The 26,888-nt window shown below is 34.2% G+C and overlaps 6 protein-coding genes across 8 annotated transcripts in view; 5 read left to right on the forward strand and 1 right to left on the reverse strand.

Moving 5' to 3' along the window:
* The first annotated feature begins 472 nt into the window (after window positions 1–472).
* Window positions 473–4,653, forward strand: LOC100185044 (tax1-binding protein 1-like). 2 transcript variants are annotated; one of them, XM_002123162.4, is made up of 8 exons: window positions 473–607; window positions 869–1,009; window positions 1,239–1,334; window positions 1,621–1,737; window positions 1,958–2,046; window positions 2,354–2,440; window positions 2,732–2,882; window positions 3,738–4,653. In XM_002123162.4, the coding sequence occupies exons 1-8, from the start codon at window positions 527–529 to the stop codon at window positions 3,921–3,923; spliced, it is 948 nt and encodes a 315-aa protein (XP_002123198.2). In that variant the 5' UTR covers window positions 473–526; the 3' UTR covers window positions 3,924–4,653. The 2 variants fall into 2 exon arrangements, with proteins under 2 accessions (XP_002123198.2, XP_026693946.1); XM_026838145.1 differs by lacking the exon at window positions 2,354–2,440.
* A 619-nt stretch (window positions 4,654–5,272) lies between these two features.
* LOC100187431 lies at window positions 5,273–11,965 on the forward strand. The gene is made up of 2 exons (XM_018815300.2): window positions 5,273–7,496; window positions 10,078–11,965. The coding sequence occupies exons 1-2, from the start codon at window positions 5,346–5,348 to the stop codon at window positions 11,272–11,274; spliced, it is 3,348 nt and encodes a 1,115-aa protein (XP_018670845.1). The 5' UTR covers window positions 5,273–5,345; the 3' UTR covers window positions 11,275–11,965.
* Window positions 11,966–11,991: 26 nt separating this feature from the next.
* LOC100182629 (tubulin epsilon chain) lies at window positions 11,992–13,672 on the forward strand. The gene has a single exon (XM_002128954.3). It carries the CDS (start codon window positions 12,121–12,123, stop codon window positions 13,546–13,548), a length of 1,428 nt encoding a protein of 475 aa, XP_002128990.1. The 5' UTR covers window positions 11,992–12,120; the 3' UTR covers window positions 13,549–13,672.
* Window positions 13,670–19,715, forward strand: LOC100180286 (melanotransferrin). The gene is made up of 9 exons (XM_002129027.1): window positions 13,670–13,837; window positions 14,619–14,790; window positions 15,111–15,344; window positions 15,892–16,017; window positions 16,479–16,602; window positions 16,990–17,083; window positions 17,396–17,563; window positions 18,409–18,531; window positions 18,963–19,715. The coding sequence occupies exons 1-9, from the start codon at window positions 13,736–13,738 to the stop codon at window positions 19,056–19,058; spliced, it is 1,239 nt and encodes a 412-aa protein (XP_002129063.1). The 5' UTR covers window positions 13,670–13,735; the 3' UTR covers window positions 19,059–19,715.
* An 836-nt stretch (window positions 19,716–20,551) lies between these two features.
* LOC100179543 lies at window positions 20,552–21,720 on the forward strand. The gene is made up of 3 exons (XM_002128977.5): window positions 20,552–20,718; window positions 20,904–20,995; window positions 21,521–21,720. The coding sequence occupies exons 1-3, from the start codon at window positions 20,558–20,560 to the stop codon at window positions 21,592–21,594; spliced, it is 327 nt and encodes a 108-aa protein (XP_002129013.3). The 5' UTR covers window positions 20,552–20,557; the 3' UTR covers window positions 21,595–21,720.
* Window positions 21,721–22,582: 862 nt separating this feature from the next.
* The window catches only part of LOC108950222 (NACHT, LRR and PYD domains-containing protein 5-like), an 8,297-nt gene continuing 3,991 nt past the window's right edge, over window positions 22,583–26,888 (reverse strand). The window contains exons 4-9 of one of the 2 annotated variants that reach the window (XM_018815307.2): window positions 24,911–26,652; window positions 24,295–24,459; window positions 23,562–23,672; window positions 23,224–23,394; window positions 22,984–23,139; window positions 22,583–22,715 (exon numbers count right to left, since the gene is read on the reverse strand). In XM_018815307.2, the coding sequence (XP_018670852.2) occupies window positions 22,686–22,715; window positions 22,984–23,139; window positions 23,224–23,394; window positions 23,562–23,672; window positions 24,295–24,459; window positions 24,911–26,652 (2,375 nt within the window). In that variant the 3' untranslated portion in view covers window positions 22,583–22,685. Of the gene's footprint in view, window positions 22,716–22,983; window positions 23,140–23,223; window positions 23,395–23,561; window positions 23,701–24,294; window positions 24,460–24,910; window positions 26,653–26,888 lie in introns of those variants that run through there. The other variant, XM_026838141.1, reaches the window with a different exon arrangement.

The raw sequence follows: 26,888 nt of genomic DNA on the forward strand, positions 1-26,888 counted from the left end.
ACNAATAGTTCGGCCATTCCCAAGGGACAAAGCTTAATGTTGCTTCTATCATGAGTATATGTTATTGGGCAAGACACTAAGTCACAATTGTTTCAACCCAGTGGTGGATTGTCCAAATTAAAAGCTTACAAAAAACAATCACCCACAAAATTACATACATGGTTATTTGTAAGCTGGCACTAGGTGTGTGAAACAGAACACCCTGAATGTAGTTAGCATAATAAATAAATTTTCAGGAAAGACTTACATTATGTTATATAATTGTCATCAAGTTATATCTTCATCTCTCCACCCCAGGAAAATATGGTAGGGTTGGGGTAAGATAGGACGTGTTTAATTCTATTTTTCTTTACATTTGGTAGTAAACAGATAATTGTTGACAGAAACATTGTTAATTGTTAAAGGCACATTAGAAAATATGGGGTAATATGTGCTAAAGTTTTCCCATCTTACCCCACCCTACCATATAAGGCATAGCACTATAACCCCCCCATCGCAGGTTGAAGATCTCACCACGCGACTGTCTATGGGCGCTGATGCTTACAAGGAGAAGTTTGTTGAATGCCATAAACTGGAGAAGAAAGTCAAGAAACTTAAACTTATTCATGTAAATACTACGTTATGTTGAAATAACACTGTTTATTGATATTAAATTTAAAACTATACTATTATATGTTACTTTAAAATATCTGTTTACTGATTTTAAACTTGTATTAGTTATGTATTAATATGCAATTATAGATTTCTTACTGTATATATTATAATGGAATATAATTGATTTATATTTTAGAACATTTTACAAAAACTAGATCTGACAATAACTGACCATATATAACACACAATGCAAAACAATCGAAATATTTGACAGAAATCGACGTCGAGTGCGAACGTTCCATTGAAAACATCAACCACCACTGATGGGGAATCCACCATGCAAAGTAACGATGGGATTATGAATAAACTCGAGAAGTTGTTTCTTTCTATTGCTGATCCTGATGCTGAAGAACAGGTAGATAATATATCGTGTCATGTTATATATATTTGTCATATATGATCGTAGGTGCCTAAGATGGGTATGCATTTTTTAATATAAAGAAATAGTCATTGTTCAGCATTACCACTTTTACTTGAATACTGCTTAAAAAAAGTTTATTTTATATTATGTGAGCACTTTTTGGTCAAGCGCAGTTGTGTCAATTTTTTTTCAATTTAACTTTAATGTAATTTTCGTTCTGTAGGAGCAAACACTTAAACTTCAACAGAAAGTTGATGAGATGGTTAAAGCAGTTGATACGGAACATGCACGATACAGGAAATACAAACAGCTCTATATAGTAAGTACCATTGTTTGGTGAAATACTCAGTTATTTGTTAAACCATCTTTTATTAATTTTACTTTTTAAAATCATGAAGAATAATTTATCAGTTCATGTTTAATAAACTAACATTCCACCAAATAATTGTTCAGTTATTAGGTGTTTACTGAAAAACCATCTGTTTGGTAAAACTTGAAACTTTTGAATCAGAGATCTTGGTTTGCTGGCTCAGGCAACTATAGTGACAAGCTCGAGCATATTTTATAAAACTTACAAGGTTGATTATCACCACTTTTGTCCACAGGAGGAGAAACAGAGATCTGCAACGAAACTCGCTGCAGCAACTTGTAAGCAAGATGAGTTACAACTTCGATATGAAGATGAGATGGAAAGATGTAAGATGTTGGATGATGAGAATATGGTGAGATATCTCGTGTGCGATCAATTCTTGTATTATATGGGGGGGGTACTATGATGAGGTTTGCCATGGGACCTGGGATATAGGGCAAAATAGGTTGTTACTCCAACATTTGTTGGTGACATTTTCTTGTTTGAAGGCATACACCCACAATAATAGCAACATCATACAACTTCCCTTCTTATAAGACACTGGGTTAATAATATACACCTACATACCACAGATGCTTAAAACTCAGTTGAATGAATTCATTGAATCATCTACCGATGCTGCTGTACGTAATGTTATGACTGGAACACCACAGAAAGAACGGTATGGTTGATATAAACAAGGATAATATTACATCCTACTTTATTGAGTTCTACCTTACCATTGTTATATTATATCATGGCTTGTCAACCCTTCATCATGTGATTTGGTTGGATCACATACCAGTGATAGGCCTTTTTGACTATTGTAGTTATTTTTATGAAATTTAGACTGATAATATGGCTGAAACTTTGCCATTAAGTTATACTTATATTTAAACCTTGTTGCAAAAATGGCTATTGCAATATACCATGATTTTTAATTAAACCGGACACCGTACCTTGTGTGATTATTTCCCATGTTGCTTCAGATCCCGTGAAATATTGGATGATGAATCTCAGTTCCAGGACGCGCAAGAGTTTCCAATGTTGTCAACCAAGTCCGATTACTCTGCAAGGTGAACATATCTTATATTTGACATTATTTAAATGGTATTTCAGTTAAGTATGAGGAATGTGCCAAGTGACCAACTTATTAAGGGGGTTTGAGGTATATGCAACAGAACATTCGTGATTTAAAAGGTATCATTGCCTTCCCATGCGAGGATGAATTAGTTTCAAACCAAACCATTTGTGATAACTGGGCACGGGGTGTTTGAACCGGAACACCCATGTTATAACTATTGGTGTTGCCCTGCTACGCGAGGATAAATTAGTTGCATTCATTAATATTGAAATGTTTTATCCAGTTCTGATAGCAACGACGATGGTTTAAGTTACGCTGGAGCAGCGAAAGCTGGTTTCACAAACTTGTGTAGCAAGGACATACCTACATACAGTAGTGAGGGGAAAAGTGATTCCGATGAAACTTCTCAACCAACAACAACTCGTCCCGTGCCGGTGCATATTTTACCTATGTTGGGTTTACTTGAAAGTCTATTCTAATGTTTTAATTTTTTTATATACAGTAATCAAATATTATTATTTCTTATCTTACTTATCATACACTATAGATTTTGCTGCATAAAACACAATTTTGTGAGTCTTAATATATAGTAGGGTGGGGGAAGATGGGACACCTTTCACACATAATAACCAAATATCCTGATCGTGTTTTAAACAATTAACAACGATCTGTAGAAGCCGTGAAGATAAGTTTTATAAAAATTCGTTGAATGTTTGTTTACTACCAAATTGGAGGAGAAAATAGATTGGACAGGTGTCCCATCTTCCCCCACCCTACCATAATTTAACTTGTTTGAGATAAAAGTTTTATCTTACCCATGTACTCATGTTTGTATTGGAACTATAGGTTTAATTGTTGGAAAACATAGTTTTAACATGTGGTGTCCCTATTATACCGAATATGTTTTGTTGATAGATTAGTTTTATTTCTTCATACTATTATTGTATGAGTGAGGTAATCAACTACAGGTGCCCTGGCATCATAGGCTTAAATTTGCAGGGTATAGCCAACATAAAAAAAATTATTGTGTAGGTTTACATTCACTAAAAGTTGTTTTTATCTGATACAGACTTGGTACCAATACCCCCTACTTGACTTGCATTGCTAGTATTCTACAATACTCATATATTTAAGATACTAGCACAGGCTTATGTTTACCCATGCATTACAACCATTTTTATCACAAACACTTTACGTTTGCTTAGATAATATATCTCCTTACACTTTATCCATAATTCTGGTAATATAGTTGATCATCAAACATATTAATAATTATGTTTTCATTCAAGATCTCTGCTCCACGGAAGAGCAAGGTGATTAGTCGGCAACCAATCAGAAGTCCTCCTGTTCTATCTGATGTTGTCACCAGTAGTAGTCAGTCCGATAGCACGACCCCTTCTCACACCGAAGCTCGCAAAAAGAAGGGAAAGAACAAGAAAGGTAAAAGCAGAAAATCCATTCGACCGATCATGTAAAGGATATTCAAAACAATAAAAAGACACAACAGCTGATGAAAACAGCAGTGCGGATATTAATTCTTTTGTTATTCGTTAACATTATACTTTATATATTCCAATTCCTAATGGTTTGCAAAATTCTAGCTCTGTATAAGCTTTAGTAAATTTTGTTTTATTGTAAACTCTAAAATGATTTATAAAGTATCCTGTTTTCAAAATTTGTGTTTGTTAAGTAGTTATTTTTTTGAGTTGGTCTAAAAAAGTTTTGGCACATTGTAGGCATAGTTTGTAATTTTAATTAGTAATTCATGGTTTTAACATAAGGTGGCCACCATTGTGGGTGACACCATGTAAAGATGAATGCTATTAGCATGGTTTTAACTTTACTTGTTTGTTTTTGTGTGTATATAGTGAAGCATTTTTTAAGGAGTTTTGGGTTGTTAAATATGTTAAAACTTGTTTCATTGCCACACCAGCGGATTTCTAAGGTTTGTCTGAATGTTGTTTTCTTTATGTTATGTATATTTTCTTGTTAAACCTACGTAAGCACTTAAGTTTTGTACATTATCTTGCCTGGTGATTTCTTTGCAGATTCTTATAATAATCAATATAATCTACATATCATTGATTTGTTAAAAACCTAATAATATTGAAAAACATCATCATTATTATTGTATGTAGACAGTTCATTGAAAAATATTACTCATCGTGTTTGTAAAAGTGAATAAAATGCTTGTATTGGCACAAATGATGTTGTTCTTTTTCTTTGATATAAACTGTAGGCTCAAAGGAATATACCATGCTGGACGCTGCTACCATTGTGGTTACATGTGTCGGTAGGCACGATACTTAACAGCTCCGACCCTGGGCGGTATGGGTTATTGTCGAAATTGTCAGCTGTACTGTACAAGCAAAATCCCAAAACCACGCGAGGAAATATATATAGTAGTGCGAGGAAATATATATAGTAGTGCGAGGAAATATATATAGTAAGTAAGCGCAAAACATCTCGTATTTCCTGATCGTGCAGTTAACAGCAATTCCAATCGTGATGCTATACGTTGAAAAAATATTTTTTCTTTGTTTACAAGTTTAATTACATACTCTGATAATCACGAAAGTTGATTAGTGCACCACTCCCACACAGGCATTTTACCAATCATTTTCGCGTAAATATTTCCACGAATTGTTGAGTGTTGCAATTTACTAATATGTTTTTTTTATTCAAATAAAAGTTAACCAAAGAGATTCAAACCAGATTAAATGGTTTTAATCTCTTTGAGTTAACTATCTGAGATTGTAATAATTTAAAACTAGTATTTTTTGCCTTCTATTTGCCGTTGAAACTTTCTCTCTTGTTTTTATTGTCATTTTTTACGACTGGGTCGATAACAAAATATGTTGGTTGTTGTTCAATATAAACAGAAGGTTTGAATTCCCATGTTGGATATGAGTTCTACACTAGCTGGATGGATATTTAATATGAAGTACTATGTGTTGTTATTTGTATGTTATGCTAGTGTTATATCATGCGACCAAATGTATGGATGCTTGTACCGGGCAAGTTTATGTCGACAACCGAACCACTATTGCTACAACGATGGACGAACCGGTTTATGCAAGGTTGCTGGCTATCGTTATCAAACACAATTTACTCCAACTCGAAACAAAGTTGGAAATGAAGAATTTTTTTATTCCACACCACGACGACCTATGAGGGATAATGTTGAAGCTCGTTATCGCCGGTTGCCTGTCGCTATATTCCTTATTGTCAAAGACGTACAAGGATATCTAGCCGATCACAACTTAAAATTGTCCGATTTAAGCAAAGTGCAGTTTGATACGTTAGCTGCTGTGTTAGCACGATTAATCGTAAAAAAACATGAATATTATGAAAGAAATGAGAACTTTCTTGTTTCTTTACTTGGCCAAACAAAAGAGCTGTTAAAAGAACATGGGTTAAAATTTTCTCAGCTTACCGAGAGTGAAGTTGAGGCTTTATCAGATACATTAGCGCGTATTTGTATCAAAAACAGAAACCGATGTCATTTTACATCCCCATATATTAACATGAGAGCTTTAAACGCAAGTTTGGAAATTCTTATTTCTTCCGAAAAAGTTTCTCCAATATCAAACAGTCAAATTCAGTCGGATAATATTTTACTGTCAGAACAACAAACTTCAGCTGAAGATTTGAAAATTGGAAACTTGCCTGTTGCTGATGAATTAGGTGATGTAAACCCGGTATTGGATAAAGTTACAAAACCTTTGTTGATAACCAAGAAAAGTGATCCGATTGCATTGAGTGCTTTAAAGCAAAATAATGCTCAGGTAAACAGTGCGGCTGCTAAAGAGAAATCAGAGAAGTTTTCTCAGTCGGATTCTGTTTACCTTCTTGTGATAATTATCTTGTGTTCTGTTGCCATACTACTTGTTGTTATATGTGCTCTTGTGTATTGTCTAAAATCAAAAGAAAATGATTTAAAACTTGAAAGAGAATCAACAGATGTTGCCCCACTGTTAGATGAACATTATCAAGAATTATGTCGGCAACATTATGCAAGTAAGTCAGCTGAGCAGAGTAGTCAAGTAGAGAAGTCTCTATCAGTGTCATCCCACAACATTCAAAGCCCGATATTAACATCCAAGTTGAATCAACAGCAAGCTTCACCACGATCCAGTATTTGCTCCTGGAGTGAAGAACCGATAACTACTTCGCTGGATGTTTCAACTGGTCACGCCGTGCTTTCATACATGGAAGATCACCTTAGCAACAAAGGACGTTTAAACAAGGAATGGGAAGAATTATGTAAATACCAAGCAGACAATGTAACAACTGAAGCTGCTGCGAAAAATATGATGAAAAACCGCTCAACGTCAGTTCTACCTTACGACAATAACCGAGTTAAACTTAAATCTTCAGGAAATGGAATTGAAAATGATTTCATTAATGCAAGTTATATAGTTGACAATGATCCACGTTGGCCGGTGTATATCGCTACACAAGGTCCTTTATCTTCAACTGTTCATCAATTCTGGCAGATGGTTTGGGAACAAGGTTGTGCTGTTATTGTAATGCTTACACCAGTATCAGAAGATGGTATTTCACAATGTGCGCGATATTGGCCGGATGAAGGTTCATGCAATTATGCTAACTTTGAAATACATCTTGTTTCTGAGCATATTTGGTGTGAAGATTATCTTGTTAGAAGTTTGTATCTTAAAAATATTTGCACTGGAGAAACAAGGACAGTAACTCAATTTCACTTTCTCTCATGGCCGGTAAACGAAATCCCATTTTCCCCAAAACCATTGCTTGAGCTTCGCAGAAAAGTAAGTAAGTGTTACAAAGGCAGTAATTCCCCGATCATTGTTCACTGCAATGATGGATCAAGTCGTAGTGGAACTTACATTCTTATTGATCTTGTTATAACTCGTATGGTGAAAGGAGCCAAGGAGATTGACGTTGCTGCCACGCTTGAATACTTGCGTGATCAACGTATGGGAATGGTGGCTTCTAAACAACAAATGGAATTTGCGGTAACTGCAGTTGCTGAAGAAGTTAATGGAATTCTTAAAAGTTTATTGAATTAAGAAAATTATATTTGTTGAGTAAGAAATCCTACATTGTAAACGACTGACTTAATATGTTTTAACTTGTTTTGTTTTTTTGAAACATACTGACATTAAAGTAGCATTTTTTACACCTAACAAATTACCTTTGAAAGGCAGTTTTGAAAGTTTAAATGCAGTATTTATAATCGAGTATGAAGATCATTTATAACATGTGAAGTGAAAATTCCTCACTACTATTTGTTTAATGTTGTCATTTTAAGAAGTAATTTCTGGCAAAGTTGTAAATAATGTTCAGTGATATATATATATAGTTTTTAGTGCAATGTTTCATTTTGTATTTAAATCATAGAATTCACTTTATTATTGTGTTGTATAAATGTTGAAACGGTACTTTCCGCTGCTAGTATATTTGTACAAGTGTTTTATTATTCATGACGTAGGAGCTGTTATCTAAATTTTTAAAAATTACTTTTAAAGTGGTCGATTAAGTTTCCTTTGATATCTGATTAACTATACCTTCCTGTGTTGTGCCATATGGTGGTTTTATCAAATACTATACTGTGTTACTTAATATAAGTCACTCACATAAATAGGTGGCATTTTTTTATTGTTTTACCAAAAAATGGGGTGACATTGCTAGAACACAGTAACACCCGCTAATCAAACAATTAAAACCTCATAGAATAAAGTGGTGAATGTAATTTACCAGGCCTTGTTAGACACAACAGCAAAGTAAAAGCTTTTATACGCAAAAGTAAGGTGCAAAGTAATATATTGTGACCCTTGTTGTAATAAGTGGGGTCACGTTGTCACACAGTGTTATACTCATGGTAATCTGACCACAAAAATTTTGTTCAAAAAATTAAAGCTGTGTTGTATGTTTATCTACAGAACTTATGTTTTTTTTTCATTTTGTAACGTCTCATTATTCTTCACACATATTTATCACTATGTTGGTACTGTGGTCGTTTGTTTCTTCCATTTGCCATATTGTTACTAACACTTGTATTTTCACATCATAGGTGATAGGATTTATAAATACTGAAGAGTTGAACCTATGTAATAATTGTTGTTGATATAAAAGTACAGTAACAGCTAACAACATTCAGGATTTGCCTTAACGTATAAAATCAAGGCAGCATAAACATATTATTATGGTAAGTTGTTTATAACTACAGAGTAAAGGATTAACTAAACTTGTAATTGTTGAAATGAATATGACTTCTTGTATACAATGTAGCTGTTTAAATAAATCTGTAGAAATTGTTCTAGCATATCTTGTGTCCCATAACATGGCACGCTTCGGGACACCACCCACATATAACAGAATAAATAACATAGCTGCATTAGTTTTGTTAAACTACGGCAGAAAAACATATATATTATATATATCTATATGCATTATTTAATAGAACCACATACCCTAATAGTTTCTGATTAATTCATATGTATAAGACTTCTGTTAACAAACCTTCTCTATATAATATTCTGTTTATATTATAGTTTGTTCCTTATGTATATGTAGTTGAAAAGTTCAGATTTGCTTTAATTTATACAAATAGTTTCCCAATGCCCCTCAGTGTCCAATAATAAGTTTTTTATACAAAGCATATTTTTTATTACGACAATCGACCTGTCAATTCCATTCAGCGTCATAGCAATCAAATTATATTTCTATTCAAAGTAATAACAACTGACATATTGATTATTGACAGGTTTATTGTTTGCTACGTATTAAGAGGAATAGACATTTGTGAAATCCAATTGATTTTGTTGAATCATAGCTTTAGCATGTGTGTTTTCCCCGACAAAGTTTCTTTATTGATAGCCGTGAGCAGATCAGGCTCAAAAAAGATGAAACATTTACTTTGCAAAAATTTCTATCAAAATTAAATATTCTGTGTGAGCGGGGACATTGTATTCTCCTGGCTGCGAGTATAAAACACCCTAATTAAAGCATTAATATGCAAGGCCATCAGGCCATGCTATTTTACTTTGTTGTTGTTTTTAGAAAAGATATTAAAATAAACCATTATTAGTTGGCTAAAAGTTTTCACTACTGCAACTATGGTGTCTTTGCTGTATACTACATATTTATGTAATAACAATTGAAGTGATGTAGTTTTATGGTCGTTATCAAGGCCATGCTCTCTTTTTTATGGTAATTTCTTTCTAATAACATGTAAACAGAGCTTAGTTATTCTCGTCTCTTAGTACTCAACAGTCCATGTGGAAATAATGGTAATTTTAATATGACTGTGATATTAAACAAATCAAATTTAATACAAGTCAGCTTCAGTGTCCAAAAGATCACAAAATGAAACTATCTGATATAGTTGGCTTATAGCTTTATAAAAAAGTAAAGAATTAGGATTTCCATGAAAGTATTGTTAAAGATTAAACGGTTGTTTAGTGTTATCAAAGTATTATCATATTAATAAACCTTTATCTCAAAAATCAATATTTTGACTAATATGAATTTTTTATTTTACTAATTTACTGTCAGTTCTAAATAAGGTTGTATAATTAAGTTACATGTTAACCCATTCAAGTTTAACTCTGTAGTTCTGTAAAATTATATATTTCTTACAGATAGTTTGTACAACTTAGCTCCAACATTATTTGCATGAAGTCGACAAGAATCAAAAGAAACTTTGAAACTTCGTGTAACTCTTGGTTAAAACATGATTACCAGGAGTTATGTCGACAACATTATGTGAAACATGCCGCAGTTACATGCAATACTGAAGCTGTGGATCAAAAAACTAATGTTGATAAAATAAAAGAAAACTTGAGTCTTTTCAAGAATAGGAGTCCTTTATGTTCGAAACGAATAATCCATATTTCTCATCAAGCATCTTGGATGGAAAAACCAATAACGACATCTCTTGACGTGACCACTAGCCACGCCGTGCTTTCATACATGGAAGATCACCTTAGCAACAAAGGACGTTTAAACAAGGAATGGGAAGAATTATGTAAATACCAAGCAGACAATGTAACAACTGAAGCTGCTGCGAAAAATATGATGAAAAACCGCTCAACGTCAGTTCTACCTTACGACAATAACCGAGTTAAACTTAAATCTTCAGGAAATGGAATTGAAAATGATTTCATTAATGCAAGTTATATAGTTGACAATGATCCACGTTGGCCTGTGTATATCGCTACACAAGGTCCTTTATCTTCAACTGTTCATCAATTCTGGCAGATGGTTTGGGAACAAGGTTGTGCTGTTATTGTAATGCTTACACCAGTATCAGAAGATGGTATTTCACAATGTGCGCGATATTGGCCTGATGAGGGTTCATGCAATTATGCTAACTTTGAAATACATCTTGTTTCTGAGCATATTTGGTGTGAAGATTATCTTGTTAGAAGTTTGTATCTTAAAAATATTTGCACTGGAGAAACAAGGACAGTAACTCAATTTCACTTTCTCTCATGGCCGGTAAACGAAATCCCATTTTCATTGGCTGTATTAGATTTACGCACACGGGTATATAAGTGCTGTAAAGGCAGTAATTCCCCGATCATTGTTCACTGCAATGATGGATCAAGTCGTAGTGGAACTTACATTCTTATTGATGTTGTTATAACTCGTATGGTGAAAGGAGCCAAGGAGATTGACGTTGCTGCCACGCTTGAATACTTGCGTGATCAACGTATGGGAATGGTGGCTTCTAAACAACAAATGGAATTTGCTCTTACAACTGTTGCTATTTCCGCAAATCAAATGTTAAATAAACAAAATATGGTTTATAGAAATATTTTTAGTCGGCCTAATCCATGAAATGTATGGGGTAAAACAAATGCTAAACCTAACTAAAAATGTTGACCTCACAAAAAACAAACTAACTATTTACTAATATATTCATTTATCATGTATTATGGTTTCTTATTCTTCTATGCAAATAGTAGCCTATTAACCATCCTTTTTATTTTAATAAATCATTTGTGGGATAACAATCAGTTAAATGTTTCTGATAAACATGAGACAAAAGCCTAAATTGTTTTTTTAATATATAGACTCTCAAATTTTATAGTAGGGTGGGGGAAGATAGGACACCTGTTCTTTCTATTTTCTCGTTTAAATTGGTTGCAAGCAAAGAACATTCAAAGAATTATAAAACCGTAGTGTCACAACTTTTATAGGTTGTTGTTAATTGTTTAAAACACAATCAGGATATTTGGATATTTTGTGCTAAAGATGTCCCATCTTCTCCCACATTACTGTCTCTCTCTCTATTTTTTTGTTTGATATTACATTAAGTTACTTTAGTTTTTAAATTTGACCTTTTAAAATCATGTACAACCTATTGTGAGATTTCCAACAATTAAGTTCCATACATGAAGCTTATATCTATTATTAAATATGTGACACATGTGTTATCTATTTCATTGTGTTAATGTATTTTGCTGGGTCACTGTACTAACATTAAATATTTTTGAGTTTTATTCTAATATTATGTTGCATAATCCAAGTTGGTTTCTTTATTCTTTAGAATATTTAAATTGAGCAACCGTTTTGAGTTAATATTTACCTTTTTTTACATCTTCTGAACCTAGAAATACCTTGCACTGCCTACAACTTATTGAACAAAGTTTGTTACGAGGTTAACCGCTTGGTTTGATTCTAATGACGCAATCCATTGTAATCCAAGTTGGTCAATGTGGGAACCAGATTGGATGCAGGTTTTGGGATCTTTGTCTCAGAGAGCACGCGTGCTACAGTAGGAACGGGATATATGACGATGCAATCGGTAGCTTCTTTCGAAACACAGACTCGCGAAGTGTAGACGCGTTTGACGTCCCACGTGGTGTGAATAAAATACAAAACCTTAAAGCACGAGCGATCCTGGTTGACATGGAGGAGGGGGTGGTGAACGAGTTGGTGCAAGGTTATATCGGGGATATATTTGACCATAAACAGTTGATCACTGATGTGTCAGGGTCCGGAAATAACTGGGCTGTTGGTAATAAGGTTTATGGTTCAAGGTATCGTGAAGACATAACTGAGCAAGTGAGGAAAGCTGTGGAGGCTTGCGACTGCCTGCAATGTTTCTTCATCCTTCATTCTATGGGTGGAGGGACGGGGTCGGGGCTAGGCACCGCAATCTTGTCAATCCTTGAAGATAGTTTCCCGGAGGTACATCGCTTTGTGACAGCTGTTTACCCATCCAAGGATGATGATGTCATAACATCTCCGTATAACTCCGTTCTTGCCATGAAAGAACTCACAGACAAAGCAGATTGTGTCATGCCGATTAACAACGAGTCACTTATGAATATTTGCAATAAGATTCAACACACGTTACCTCGTAAAGAGAAAATACAAAGTGTTAGCAAGATAACATCAGGCGTTGGATCTCTGGGTGGAACGAAGAACAATGAAAAACCATTTGATCACATGAATAACATCGTTGCTAATATGTTGTTAAATATGACGAGTCATTGTCGTTTTGACGGCGCTTTAAACGTGGATTTGAATGAAATCGCGATGAACCTCGTGCCATTCCCCCGCCTGCATTACCTTGTGCCAAGTGTGGCACCACTTTCCATCAGCAAGGACATTGGTCTGCAACCCAGGAGGTTGGACCAAGCATTTGATGATTTGTTCACCCCCGATCATCAGTTGGTAAGTGCTGATCCACGGAATAGTTTATACCTCGCGTGTGCCCTCATGGCTCGTGGTAAAGATGTCAGCATGTCCGACTTACGTCGCAATATTTCCAGAATTGCACCAAATTTAAACTTTGTCAATTGGAATAAGGAAGGTTGGAAAACAGGTTTGTGTGATTTGCCTCCAGTTGGTTTGCCGTATTCACTTCTGTCACTTGCAAACAACACGTGCGTGGGACAAGCTTTTTCTAACTTGCGATTACGATTTAAAAAACTTTACTCTCGAAAAGCTCATTTACACCATTATGAAGTTGTGGATGATTTCGAACGATCCTGTTTTGAAGAAAGTTTGAACTCGGTCACTGATTTAGTGAAAGAATACGAAGAAATAGAAAGGAAAGGATTGACCCAAGTTACTGAAATACAACGAATGAAAGTTTTATAATTTTTATTTTATTTTCACTGCTGTAGCTCTCATTCAAGTCGCATTTGTTTTTAACTGTATTGTAACGAATCAAAAACGGCTAAAATTTTGTGCCTTAGTAACAATTTGATCTATTTTTGCTAGATTCCCTTATAGCATTGCATGGGATTTGTAAGTAATTGAAATAGGCGTAATATAAGTTGTTTCAATGAGTAGTGTACGATACAAACGCACCAGAGATGAACTGGAAGATGAGATTCCACTTTCAATGAATGGGGAAAATGAAGATGTTATTGAAATGAACACAATGGTGGGTCATGTGGATGCAATTTCTTTATTTTATATCACTTTATCGAGTGTAACCTGTTTGTCCTCATGTAAGGGAGCGACTACACGTTGTTACGACACAAAGTTTTATACACTTATGCATTCTGTGACGACTGGGTTGCAATGTCTAAGATGGTAGCAGCAGCTCTAACAGCTGTGCCACATCTGTGTTATAATATTGTTCTTCTCATGTTCTCAACTTTTTATGTTGAGAACCATTTACTAAGTTGAAATTATTATTATATATAGCTTTGGTAACCCATTTTTCTACATCCACACAAATTTATGTAAGCATGCAATAATATATTTTAACCTTTATGGTAAAATTTAAAATATTTAGTTACGCACATGTGGGCCACCAAAACAAATAGCAAACCTCTTTTTTGATGCTATACAAATATAAAGTTGCGCTTGTATAGTGTGTTTGTGTAGGTGTGAAGGTTTATTTATTTTGTTGTTAAACTTAAGTCATTTTAACACCGTAAGTTTGAAAAATATATAACTATCCAACTCAAAATACAGTAAACTCAGTTAACTTAAAACAAGATTGTAAAACATACTTTTACTTGTAAAATAAGTCTATATTTCACTGAAAACTTTTACACTATCATCACCATGGCAATGGACTAACATTGGAACAAATCCCACATCCCAATTCGAGATTCCATTGCTTGCCCGGCAGTAGTACCTCACCTTTACAGAATACTATAATTAAAATAACCGAATAAAAATACATGGTCACCTAAATCACATCAATTATTTAGAACACGAATGAAGTTTTGGAGCCAGAGTTTATAGAAGAGACAATCCCGCCAAGTGAAACAGTGAGGCCGAAACGCCAATATAAGAATTGCTTCCTAATGTGGGCCATTGTTTCAACTGCGCTTTTCATTATAATGATATGCATTGCCATCGCTGTTCATTCATTTCCTAGAAGTAAGTGACCATGTTTTTATTATTCTTTTATTGATTTGTACTTGATAAATAAATTAATGTAACTTGCTTTACTCGCTTTAGCGTGGCTGGCCACTGATAGTTGTTATAACACAGATGTTCTGTTTCATTCACCTCGTGCCTGCCTATGAGTTATCACGTATGTAACTTTGTAGGTGATTAATTTCGGTATGGTTCATTATTCATGCAACCCAGGGACAATGGGGTTAAAGTAATTGGTGATAATATCTTGTCCAAGGACACATACACTCACAACAGCTTCATAAAACGAAATTAGTTAAACCGCATTTCAACTATTCCAGATATCAAATGGTGTTGCATCAATGCTGAAGAAATGTCCAAGTGTCATCACATGTCATTGTATTTCTCAACGGAAGGATTTGACCCAATGTTTGAATGTGTGGCTGCAACTTCTATAAATGAATGCGTCGACCTGATAGACACTGATAATGCCGACGCTTTCACAATCCCCAACTCTCACCTGTTCAAATATCGAAAACAACTTCGACCTATAATGGGGGAAGAATATACAGCAGGTCTGGGGTTTTACAGCACTTATAAAAACACTTATTGTTGCAGAAAAAGTGATTATTCTAATCTAGAATGTATGCTCTTATTTACGTACACTTAATCTAGAATGTATTACTGTATTTCACTGATTTACGATACTACTAGTAAAAATATTAAAATCGGGGATTGTATAGAAAAAACCATATTATCAAAGAATGAAGTATCTATTGCCAAAATGTAACTTATTTATCCTCGCATGGCATGGCAACAACAATCATTGCAACGTGACACGGGTGTTCTGCTTCATGCGCCTCGTGCCCGCTTACTAATCACCATGTATGTAACTTTTTGGGAGAATGATTTTCTATGTGGCCGACAATTGGACACCCCATAAGTGACCACTGTGTTGGAACGTATCTTGCCCAAGGAGACATAAACCAACAATGGTAGTGGGGACGAGCCTTGAATCTGATATTCTTAGGTTACGAACTTACGATGTAGGTGTTCAAACCACTGTGCTACCAACACCTATGTTTATGATGTTGTTATTTTCCAAATACTTTCATACAACAGGCGAATATGGGACCTACCTCGTAGCTGTCACCAGAAAGTCGGATCTTTTATCATTATCAAGGTTGTCAACTTCATCCGCTTGTATTGGTGATTTGAACCTGGTGGCTGGAGCTCTTGCAAATCATTGTGAGTGTTGATCGGGATTTTACATCGTATTACATTTGAGAAGCTACTATTTTTTTGTTGATTTATTTAAGTGTGAATCATTTACAAAGTAGGCAGTGTTAAAAATTTAAATTATTTGTATATTGTTCCGGGGAAATTAATGTTTAAAATGTGACAAATATTTGTGGTTTTTCAACTTTTGTACAGAATATTCACAGCAACAACTAAGTTGTCACTGCATAACATAATGTAAAGCCAACTAACAACAATATATATTGTTCAAAAAGTCACAATTATTATAATTTTGTATAAGTTAGCTAGTAAGAAGATATACACTCAAGTGACTTTACTGTCTGTGTGGTTATAATCAGTAACTTGATATTTCATTAACTTTTCTATCATATTTGATAAGAAACAGTGTTTTCCAATATAGACTTATCACTTATGTTTAAATTTCTTGTCTAATAATGTTTTGTTTTCAGCTTTGATAAATGTTTCACCCGGAAATTGTAACGTTGAATCTGCCATTAATAGTTTGTTTGTTGGTGATTATAACTTCACTGATAATTGTGTGAATAACAGATGTGGATCAGATGATGCAATCAAGTAAGTTGAAGTTGAAACTAAATATCAAACTTAATGTTACATATTGGTTATTTCACTAAATCATTCCAATGCAGAAGTGCAATAATGGTGTAAACATATTTTATTTATTTGGTTTTACTTCTCTGTGTTTATATTCTTTAAATATAATATAGATATGTGTTTTGGAGATTCATTTAAAAACTCAAAAGATAAAATTTAAATAGCTTGTTACTAAGTAACTTATATAGCAGTCAAACAATACATCATTGTGTCGTAAAACTACGCTGTAGATCAATTGTTCTTTAGTTTCCCATCATAAACAGCAGGATATATATTGTTCATCTCCATCCATGCCTAACATCGCCATCATAAATTAAACATTCAACTAAAACCAAATCCCACCCACAGTTGTATGGTGGATTCCAATGTTAAAACAGTTGCTTTCACCGACCATGTTACAATGTTGAATCAACTTAAATTATCTCATGGCATCAATCCAAATGTAAGTTAATATTATAATATTTATTATTGACATAAATAATCAACAGGAATTATAATTTAGGTTTTTTTTTTAATTTTACAATTTTTTTTCTAAAATAAATTTGTGCAGTACATGTGTGTTAATAACTGTAAGTCATCCCTATTTTTGCCAGTTTAAAATGCTACTATGCTACTATATAAAAATCAATCACTTACGAAGTTACACACATGATGACTTGTAAGCGGCACGGGGTGCATGAAACTACTCATGTGTTAAACGACTTTTGTTTTCTGTCCATGCGAGGATAAATTATTTACATTGATTCTAACACAGGATTACGAATTACTTTGTCCTGATGGTGGAAGTAAAAACGTGAGTGAATTTAATTCATGTAATCTTGGTTGGTCGCCCTCCAATGCTGTGGTGGTGTCCAGTAAGTTACGATCGGGATCTGATGTAGATGTTCCTATTGATGTGGTTGAAGTGTTATATATGGCTCAGGTAATTTGTAATGTGGAACTAAAGTATTGGCACCAAACCTGGAATTTTCTGCATTGCAATAAACAGTAATGTGGAGGAAGATACCTTTTCATTTTTTCGCCCCATTTGGTAGTAAAGGAACATTCGAAAAATTATAAACCGTATCCTCACGACTCCCATAGACCGTTGGTAATTGTTTAAAACCTGATCGGGATATTAATATATTATGCGTTAAGGGTGTCCCGTCTTCCCCCACTCTACTATATATTGCAAACAATAAGTTAGATTTGTTTTATAGGAGTGCGTGTCTAACTATCTCTGAATGTTTACTCGCTATAAACTCAAATATTAACAATTTAAAGATAAATTACCAGTAATCACCAGACATGAAATATTTATTCTTTGAAATTGCAATCTTGTTTAAAGTATTAAACACATGAGTGTTTTGTTTAACACTGAGGTTGTTACAGTTTTAGTTTATATGAATGTGGGGTAAAAACATACTTTTTGTTATTTTAAATATTTTAATAAAATGTGTAACATTTAACTATTTACATTTAAAACAGTGTATATTTATAGAAATTAAAAACACAATATCTATAAATTGTATTATTATGAAACATATAAACAAGTGATCAAAGCTGTTTTGTATTCATTGCTTCAACCAGATTTTCCTATTGATTAAATGTTTAAATAATGTATGAGTGTTTATTTTCGCAAATGGCGTAACCACTGAAATAATACAAAGCACTTCGTTCAGCGCCCAGTACTAAATATAAATTTCTCATTAATTTCGATTTATACAAAAACAAACATTCTAATACTTAATCTAATAACTTTAAGCCCAATTCACTTGTACATTGCAGTTATATTTTGGTGTTCACAGCAACACGTTTAACATGTTCAATAGTTCAACATGGAATAAATCAAATCTTCTCTTTCAATCATCAATAAAACTTGTCCCACTATCACGAACATGCACAGCTGAGGTAAGGACTATTAGTTAATTTAACTTCGGACATAACTGAAAAAAATGGTTTTAGTTTTTAAACGGAAACTTGGATATGAAGACTGTATCGTACAAATGTTTTTTGTATTAACAGACCAGAATATCTGTGTTTGATTCACCTAAACATTAATTCATTCAACTTCCCCATTCATGCTTGTGATATATTTAATGAAATATTTAATTAGTAGAAGAGCCTACAATGCACCCCAATTATTTCACTTAATTACTTTTTTTTATAAACCAATAATATATAGAGGTGTTTGAAACCGTGTGTTTATTGTTTAAGACTAGAATTTTGCATTCAAAGCTGTATGTGTTAAAGAATAATATTTTTCACAGCTTTAGAGCTTTTATTAGCACATACAAATATTCGCATATTAAACCGTATGCTTACATAATTTATCACCACAGTCGTACTTGGGAGAAAGCTTACTTTCCATGGAATACGCACGAACTTGTAAAGTTGTCACACCAACCAAACACCACTCATGTTTTAAACAGTTTTGAAGAATATAAAATCACACTAAGTAATGTTACCTTCAAAGTTTATTTGTAAAATGTTTTTTTTTAATTTGTTCAAATCAATTATAACCAGGGTTGGATTTCTTGCTTAATCCCATTATAATGTGTTTCAGAAGCTTAATATATATTTTAAGATTAACAGATCAATGTTCCGATAGTTGCGAGATGCTTCAAACACAGATTGCAATAAATTGGATTGTTATATTACCTGAACTAACTTGTAGTTCCAAAGCTTCAGTTTTGTAAATCTATCCCTGGTTATAAATCTTCACATATTCTACTATCATAACCATATAGTTCAAACACATTTTATACTAATAGTGCTGGTTTTGCTGTATGTTTTATATATTTCCGATAACAAATATTACAGTGGTATTATCAAATGTATGTTTACCCATTTGCCATGTAGTATGTACACAAATCGTTTTAGCTGCAACTTATAAATGCTTATATACTGCCTTTGTATTACACTTTTATAATAGTAAGTGCTATATTGTATTTGTCCCTTTGTTAGAAGTATGGTACATTTATCTTTGTATATTCTGTAAAAACGTTTGTCTTTCCATGATTTTTCATATATTTTTAAACTTGTGATGTTTCTTTTTGGACACTAATTGTGATAATAAAAGTAAAGATTTCTTATGTGGTCGATTATTTCAACTGAACCTGGTGTATCAGTAACATTTGGATTCATGTGTTATGGTATAATTAGGAATCAAATGAATGAAAAACATTATTTCATTCTGTTTGTTTTTATATGATGACCAATTAGACGATTTAGACACAATTTTTACAATGTTTGTAGACGAGCAATCGGTGACCGCTGTGTTGGAACAACTACTGCCGGTCACAATGGTAGCAGCGACTACCTTAATCAAAATGCACGAAATACGCATATGCCGTAGTTATTTTTCACCGTTTTTGTTTAAAAAAAACGTAAAAACACCTCGTGACGTCATTATTGCGTCACAGTGACATAACGATGACGTGAATGCGGGATATCCTTTGCTTGATTGATAAATATTATTATATCGCAGCCCACAAGATACTTTGCTTAAGTTATTGTTTATTTTTATAACAGGTTGCTTAGGTTAATTAGGTCGACAGGATATGTGGAGGTTTTTTATTCCCGGAATAATCACAAACAATGAACGGAATTCCCAATCATTGAAACAATATCCGACTGTTTCATAAAATAACAGATCCTTAATAATAAAACCGGTGGAAAAACACTGAATAATAAAATAACCCGACTCTTAGTATCGGAAACGAGGGCATGATGGTATGTTGGTATAACGGTCTCTCATATAAAGCAAAAACTAGAGGTGGGTAAACGATAAACATCCGCCGACTCTTTTATAAATCACTGGAAACTTCTCTTAGGCACAAACGACTAGTCTTGCTTTGGAATTTAAGTGTTGTGAGAGAAAGCGGCTTTTTGTTGATGAAAATTAAAAGGTAATGTTTTAAATCTAATGTTTCAGATGAAGACTAGGACACTTTTTGTTTTGCTCTTTTGCTTTTTACTTTTGGTGGATTTGAGCGATTCTTGGCGTCGTCGTCGCCGCCGTCGCCGCCGCCGTGCTTATGTAGCCAGACGTCGTTACACTGTTAGACGCCGAACACTCTATTCTCACCTAAAGGGGTATGCGTATGTTTTTTTTTTACTTTAACTCTTGTTAATTATATATTTATATTGAATGTGACCGAATCAGATTGACGGTTTATTGCAAAGGCGTAATACCTGTACACAGATTATTGTCGATTTCACATGGTATTGTAAAATGCGACACATTTATAGCTTCGTAACATCTGTATTTATATTAATAGATACGTCAAGAAAAGATGTGGTTTTGGTGACCAAATAAATCCAGCAAACGAAGAACCAGCAATCGAACAAGACGAAGTTCAAGAAAACGAAGGTTTGAACTTTTTTTTCCATTTAAATAGAAATGAAACCGAAATATATGTCTGTCAAAACATATTACTATTTGAATAATGTTTATAATCATGTTAAGCAATCACAGTGTATGGTAGGTGGGGGAAGATGGGACATCTTTTTATTCCATTCTCGCCCCACTTCCACGAACCGATGTTAACTGTTTAAAACACGATTAAGATATTTAAATGTAACTTATAGTGAAGTAATTGGTTGCGTAAACACTGATTTTTAGGTCGGTTTTCGTTTAAAATTAAAATCGTCATATATTACTGTGGGACAAAATACTTACTACTGTGGGGTAGAATGGGACACCGTTAACACCAAAATTCCATATATTTTTGTCCGCTTTGGAACATCTAACAACGCTCTTTGCGTTTGTCTAGTTATGACAACGCCTGTATTTAATTCTGTAAATATTTTTTGATTGTTACTTCAATGTACTATATTGTATGTCGTATTTGTATTTAAATGTTTAATTCCAGTGAAACTTCTGGCTATTTTGCAGAATATGAACATGCTGCAAGCAATGATGACGTTCTTACAACCTTTGACGCTCCATTGTTTACCAACAAAGAATAAACTTTCATCACAGAATGTCTTTCTACGTTACTTCAATATAATAAACTAATCATACCATAATATTTTCTCGTTCTATAAACTATACGGGGAAACTGTATGAATATTAAGCATAAACTAAATACTGCATTTCCCGAGTATATACATACATGTACATTATTGCGGCCGACCGTACCATGATACCTGTGACCTGCTGATAACTACATGCAGAAAAGTATCACGCGTGCAAATATAGACTTCTACTTTTACAAATACAAAACATAAAAACATAACAACATAACACTTCATCATTGTTCACGAGACACAAATAACATCTCAACGTGATCACGTGCTAATGCCGATACACGTCACTTTTCCTATTGATCTGTTTTCATCAAAAAGTCGGTTGTGTTGTTGTTATTTGCCACGATCATTTCCACATATCTATAAATTTTTGCACTTAGTCTTAAACTTTTTGACTAAAATCAAATCATAAAATAAGTTAAAATTATGTGGTTAAATTATACGTGAGAATGTTTAGGTGAGCATGAATTACTACCATCCTCCCTTTATTAATTAAAAACACTTCAAAGCTACATCATTCGTTATAAGACTGTTGTTCCAGTTCCTCACACACAAGTTATCACATGTAACGTGTATGGTCCTGCACTACATTCTAACGGCCTATACTGCCAAATAATAGACTAATGTAGGCTTTCATAACCAATAATTTAATCACGTATTTATGAAAAGCAATAAAATGATACGCGGATATACAAGGTTCGCTCTTACACAAGACAAGTACCAACAAAATTCACCAAAACAGTCCAATCCCGATACCATCATGTATTGTAAGTTGCACAACAACTGCCGGGTTTGTCCAAAATCAGTCCGGATGTAAAAGTCACAAACAAAAAAGCGCGCCAATTCACCAAGATCAACTATCAGCAACTCGTGAAGTTACATCAAAATACATAAAAGCAACATACATATAACAATGAAAGAATAAACACGACACATTACTATGACACGGTGATAAACGCAAATGGTGGTTGGCTCAGAAGATAAAACTTTATGGGTTTAGTTTGGTGGCGAAGTTGTTTAAACCATGCTAGTCATCGGTATGGATATTTCATGTATTCCACCTAAAACAGTATCATTAACGTAGGCCTACATGTTAAAAATATTGTTTCTTCAACTAATGGAACACACGAAAGTGAGATGCAGTTAATGTTAATAGTTATCTAGCTTCTTTAGTTTAATTATTTTGCATTTACCTATTTCAATTTAATTATTCTGCTTAAATATGGGTTTCTTAAACTGTTGGGCACACAGTTAGTGTTGATTGTTTTGTTAGTTTTAAACTAAAAAGTCGTTTTATTTGGGCATCATATTTAAAAATAATTGTTGAACCTGTAGTGAAGGATGTTGTACTTTCGCTTCTTCCAATGAACGATGATCGTTACTTGTAAGATTTACCTCACTAATACTTAATTTCGATATTTTATCAAGACATCGGAACATTGGCCTTATATGTTTGGTTGCTGGCCCAAATATTGATATTTCAATCTAAAAATATAAATAACGTAGTAAGGGAATGTTAAACAACTTGGCCTGTATTTAGTTATCTATACATGTTATTGCTATTTCTACTTTGTTTTGTCGATTCAATATTTTCCTGGATATATCTTCCATGTAGGGGCTCAGATTCATGTCATTAGAGCTAGATACCAAACGAAGCTTATCCATCACATCAAGATGAGGAAGAAGGGCTTGTGTCGTTAAAGTGCCCATCCGCACATCATTGATATTTAATTCTTTGATCTACAGTAAAATGATCATTCATTTATCAGGATTTAATTTCTGCATCCAAACAATATTTTGGCCAATGCAATTAAGAAACATACTGTGATTACATTATGACAAAAGATAAAATCTACCTGACAAACTTATGTTTATTAATCTAACGGAATATTTCTAATAATTTTTACTTTTCCACGTGGAAGTTGTAAGATTTGCATTACATCGTCATCAGGTTGATATTTATACACATCCCAATACTCTGACCACCGATGACCAATGATGCCATTCACTGTCAAACTCTAAATAGTTGGAGCAATTAAAACCAGACTGTCAAATAAAATAAACAAGTTAGGTATTGTGTGTAGCAATCAAGTTTGTTTTCATTTAAAAAAAGCATGATGTTCTGTATTTATATACAGTAGTTGTTGATTCGATAGCGACCAGATTAACAATATTTCATTTAAAGTGCGTAAACACACCCCCGTTACTTTTATTTTTTGTGGTAAATTCAAAAAGTGACCGTTTTATTGTTTCCAAAAATACGTTGCTTATTCAACTTGGTCCAGTATAGGCGTAGATATTCGTCCTCAAACAGTGATCACTAGCGCTATCCTTTTTTTACTACGAGCTCCGGGATTGTGACGTGGAAACGTACTGGTCACGTGACTGATTCATTCGTAAAAGCGAAACCTGCGTTTTTTTTGTTCTCTCGTTTTTCGCTGAAAACACTTTTTTCGCCACGCAGCTTTCAAATCAGTTTTATTAATTTCACGATGTTTGATGTGGAATATCTTTGGTTATACAGAACCGATTAAAACAAGTAAGGTGTCGTTGAAATCAGAAAAACACCCTTTCGATTAAAGCGATGTACATTTGGGGTGTGTTTAGGCCCTTTAAAGACGAAAAATTAGACACACTGACTTGTGGGTTTGCATGTCGTTCAACAGCTTCATGTAAGATGATGAGACTTTGTACAGAAAGTTTTCTCTCGTCCAAGTCAAGTTTGTCCATCACATCAAGATGAGGAAGAAGAGCTTCTGTCGTTGAATCTGTCACCTGAACACCTCTTATATCTAATTCTTTGATCTAACAAAAAACATAATTTATCAGATATTTCTAAATTCAAACAAAAGTTTGTCGCTAGTAACAAATTAACCCATTGTGATTACATTATGATAACAATAAAACACTGGTTCTTCTTTGTTAGATGATAAACACATTGATATTCATCCTTTTATATTATCGATTATCGTAAAAAACTTAAACAGCGAAATCGGCCGTTTACCATGCTTTGCCTCGATAGCATTGTAGTCCTGCAAAACACGCCGAGTCACCAGCAGTTGTTTTACTCGGTACAGCAGTTACTTTGCTATCGCGTGTCGCTGTCGCCTTCAGTTTTTGATATGCTATATGTTTGATTGATATGTTGCAGATTTGCATCGTTTTAGTTAGTTCAACCCTACTAAATGTTACTTAAGTTAATAAAAAGTAGATTTGGGAGTTTCCGAAACACACAAACAAAGGTAAACGTTTCTACCTTCGCTTGCCTTCCATGTAATCCACGAAAGAAAGTTTCAGGTGAAGCTTCATCCAAACCACGCATGTTGAGGTTCAGGTCGTGAGAAGTTGTGAAGGAGTTGAACGCAAACGTAAGATCAGAGGCTTCTGTGAGATACATAGGAAACTTCATCCTTATATACTGAGGCATGCACTCTTGAAATCTCTTCGATATTTCTGCATCGTTGGCTTCATGCACCCAACCTGAAAATCTGATGACTTCTTCACTTGTTTCATCATCTTGAAGTGAAAACAAAGACTTAAGAATATTCTTCTTCTCTTTATAATCTTTTATCATCGAAGCTGGGAAAATCACTTTCAGATCTTCATATGAAGTGGAGTTGCACATACCAAACAAAAATCTTGTGACCATTACCCAATGCGGATTGTCGAAAGTGCGCATACATTTGCGGAATTCTTTCTGCGGCATGAATAACATTAGGTGCCCTGCCGCAAAAAACTCCTGCCAGGTGAGATGAGTAAAGAAACTTCGTTTCTTTCCTTCCAAGATTCTCATTTTTAAATGATGGGTCTTCTCAACATAGGTGTGCAGAAATATATCAACAGTTTGTCCGTTGATTCCCACTTCCTCAAAGTCGGCTTGCTGAAACACCAACTTTCTTGCGGATAGCCCTTTGTACGCAAGGTGAGCAAGTTTAACCAGTTCTTGTCCAAGTGCACGTTCTGACATGTTTGTTCTTACATGATCCGAAGCTTTGTAGTTAGTAAGAGTGCGAATAAACACGTCAGTCATTGAGTTGATCTCACGACCCGATGACACGCTTGAATGAAGACAAGCCACAATCTGAATACAGTTGACTGGAATTGAACACAAAGCATCCAAATTTGGACGCTCTGCCAAAACTTTTTCCACGGATTCAAGGTTGGCTTCACCACAGATCTGTTTAGTAAGATTCTTCTTTGCAGGTTTGTCCATACCACGTACCTCAGAAATCAAACCTTGACGATAATCGGGGTGAAGCTCGTAAAACTGCCCTGGTCTTGATGTGATAAATTTCACAGCATTAGGTAGAAGATTGCCCATTAACAAGTTCTTAACAAAGACCTCAGGTATTTGCCTACTTTCCAGTTTACACGCATGAAACTTTTTGTTGGCTTGTTGTGTACTCAGTTCATCCCACCCATCAATTAATATAACAACATTTGGATTCTTGTACAGGAAATGAACCAAGGCTTTGTTCTCTTCATCAGAATGATTCCACTCACTTAAGTTGCCATATAGAAGAAATTCTAGCAGACTAACTTTCTCATCTGGATTAAAATTCTTCAGTGAGACGTGGAACAAAAATTGTGTATCTGGTTTTACTGATTTATCTACAATAATACAGTTGATCATCATCTTTAAAAGAGTGCTCTTACCAACCCCAGGTAGTCCAACCGCACAAACAATGTTACCATATTTTACTACATGCATGGCTTTGGCTGCAGGTGTATTGCACTTATTGATTGCTTCTTCTTCTGCCACTTGTTTTGCGACATCAAACAGTTCCTCAATATGTATAGAACCCCATGGTGTGTACATACGTTGCAAGTCCTCACGTTGGTTTCTATGTAACTTCCATTCATCATCTAATATTTGTCGGACCTTGGTTATTAAAAGTGGAACAGGCTTAGTGATACGACCTGGAACTCCCGCTGGCAAGAGGGCTTCTCCGCGATTTTCATCTATTAATCTTTTTAACAGTTCTTTCAATTCTTTAACTGCAGAAAATTAGGTATAACCAATAAATGATTGTAAAGCGCAAACTAAACGCCACTCTGTATCTAAAATAACAACGAAGCAAGGTATAGGAAAAATAAATGATTCTTAGTATTGTATAAATGAATGAATGAATGTAACTTACTTTATCCTCGCGTGGCCGGAAAACGACTATCGTTATAACACGGGTGTGCACCTCGCGCCAGCTTACGAGTTACATGTATGTTCTTTGTGGGTG

The sequence above is a fragment of the Ciona intestinalis genome, unplaced genomic scaffold, assembly GCF_000224145.3.
Source record: "Ciona intestinalis unplaced genomic scaffold, KH HT000062.2, whole genome shotgun sequence".
NCBI lineage: Eukaryota > Metazoa > Chordata > Ascidiacea > Phlebobranchia > Cionidae > Ciona > Ciona intestinalis.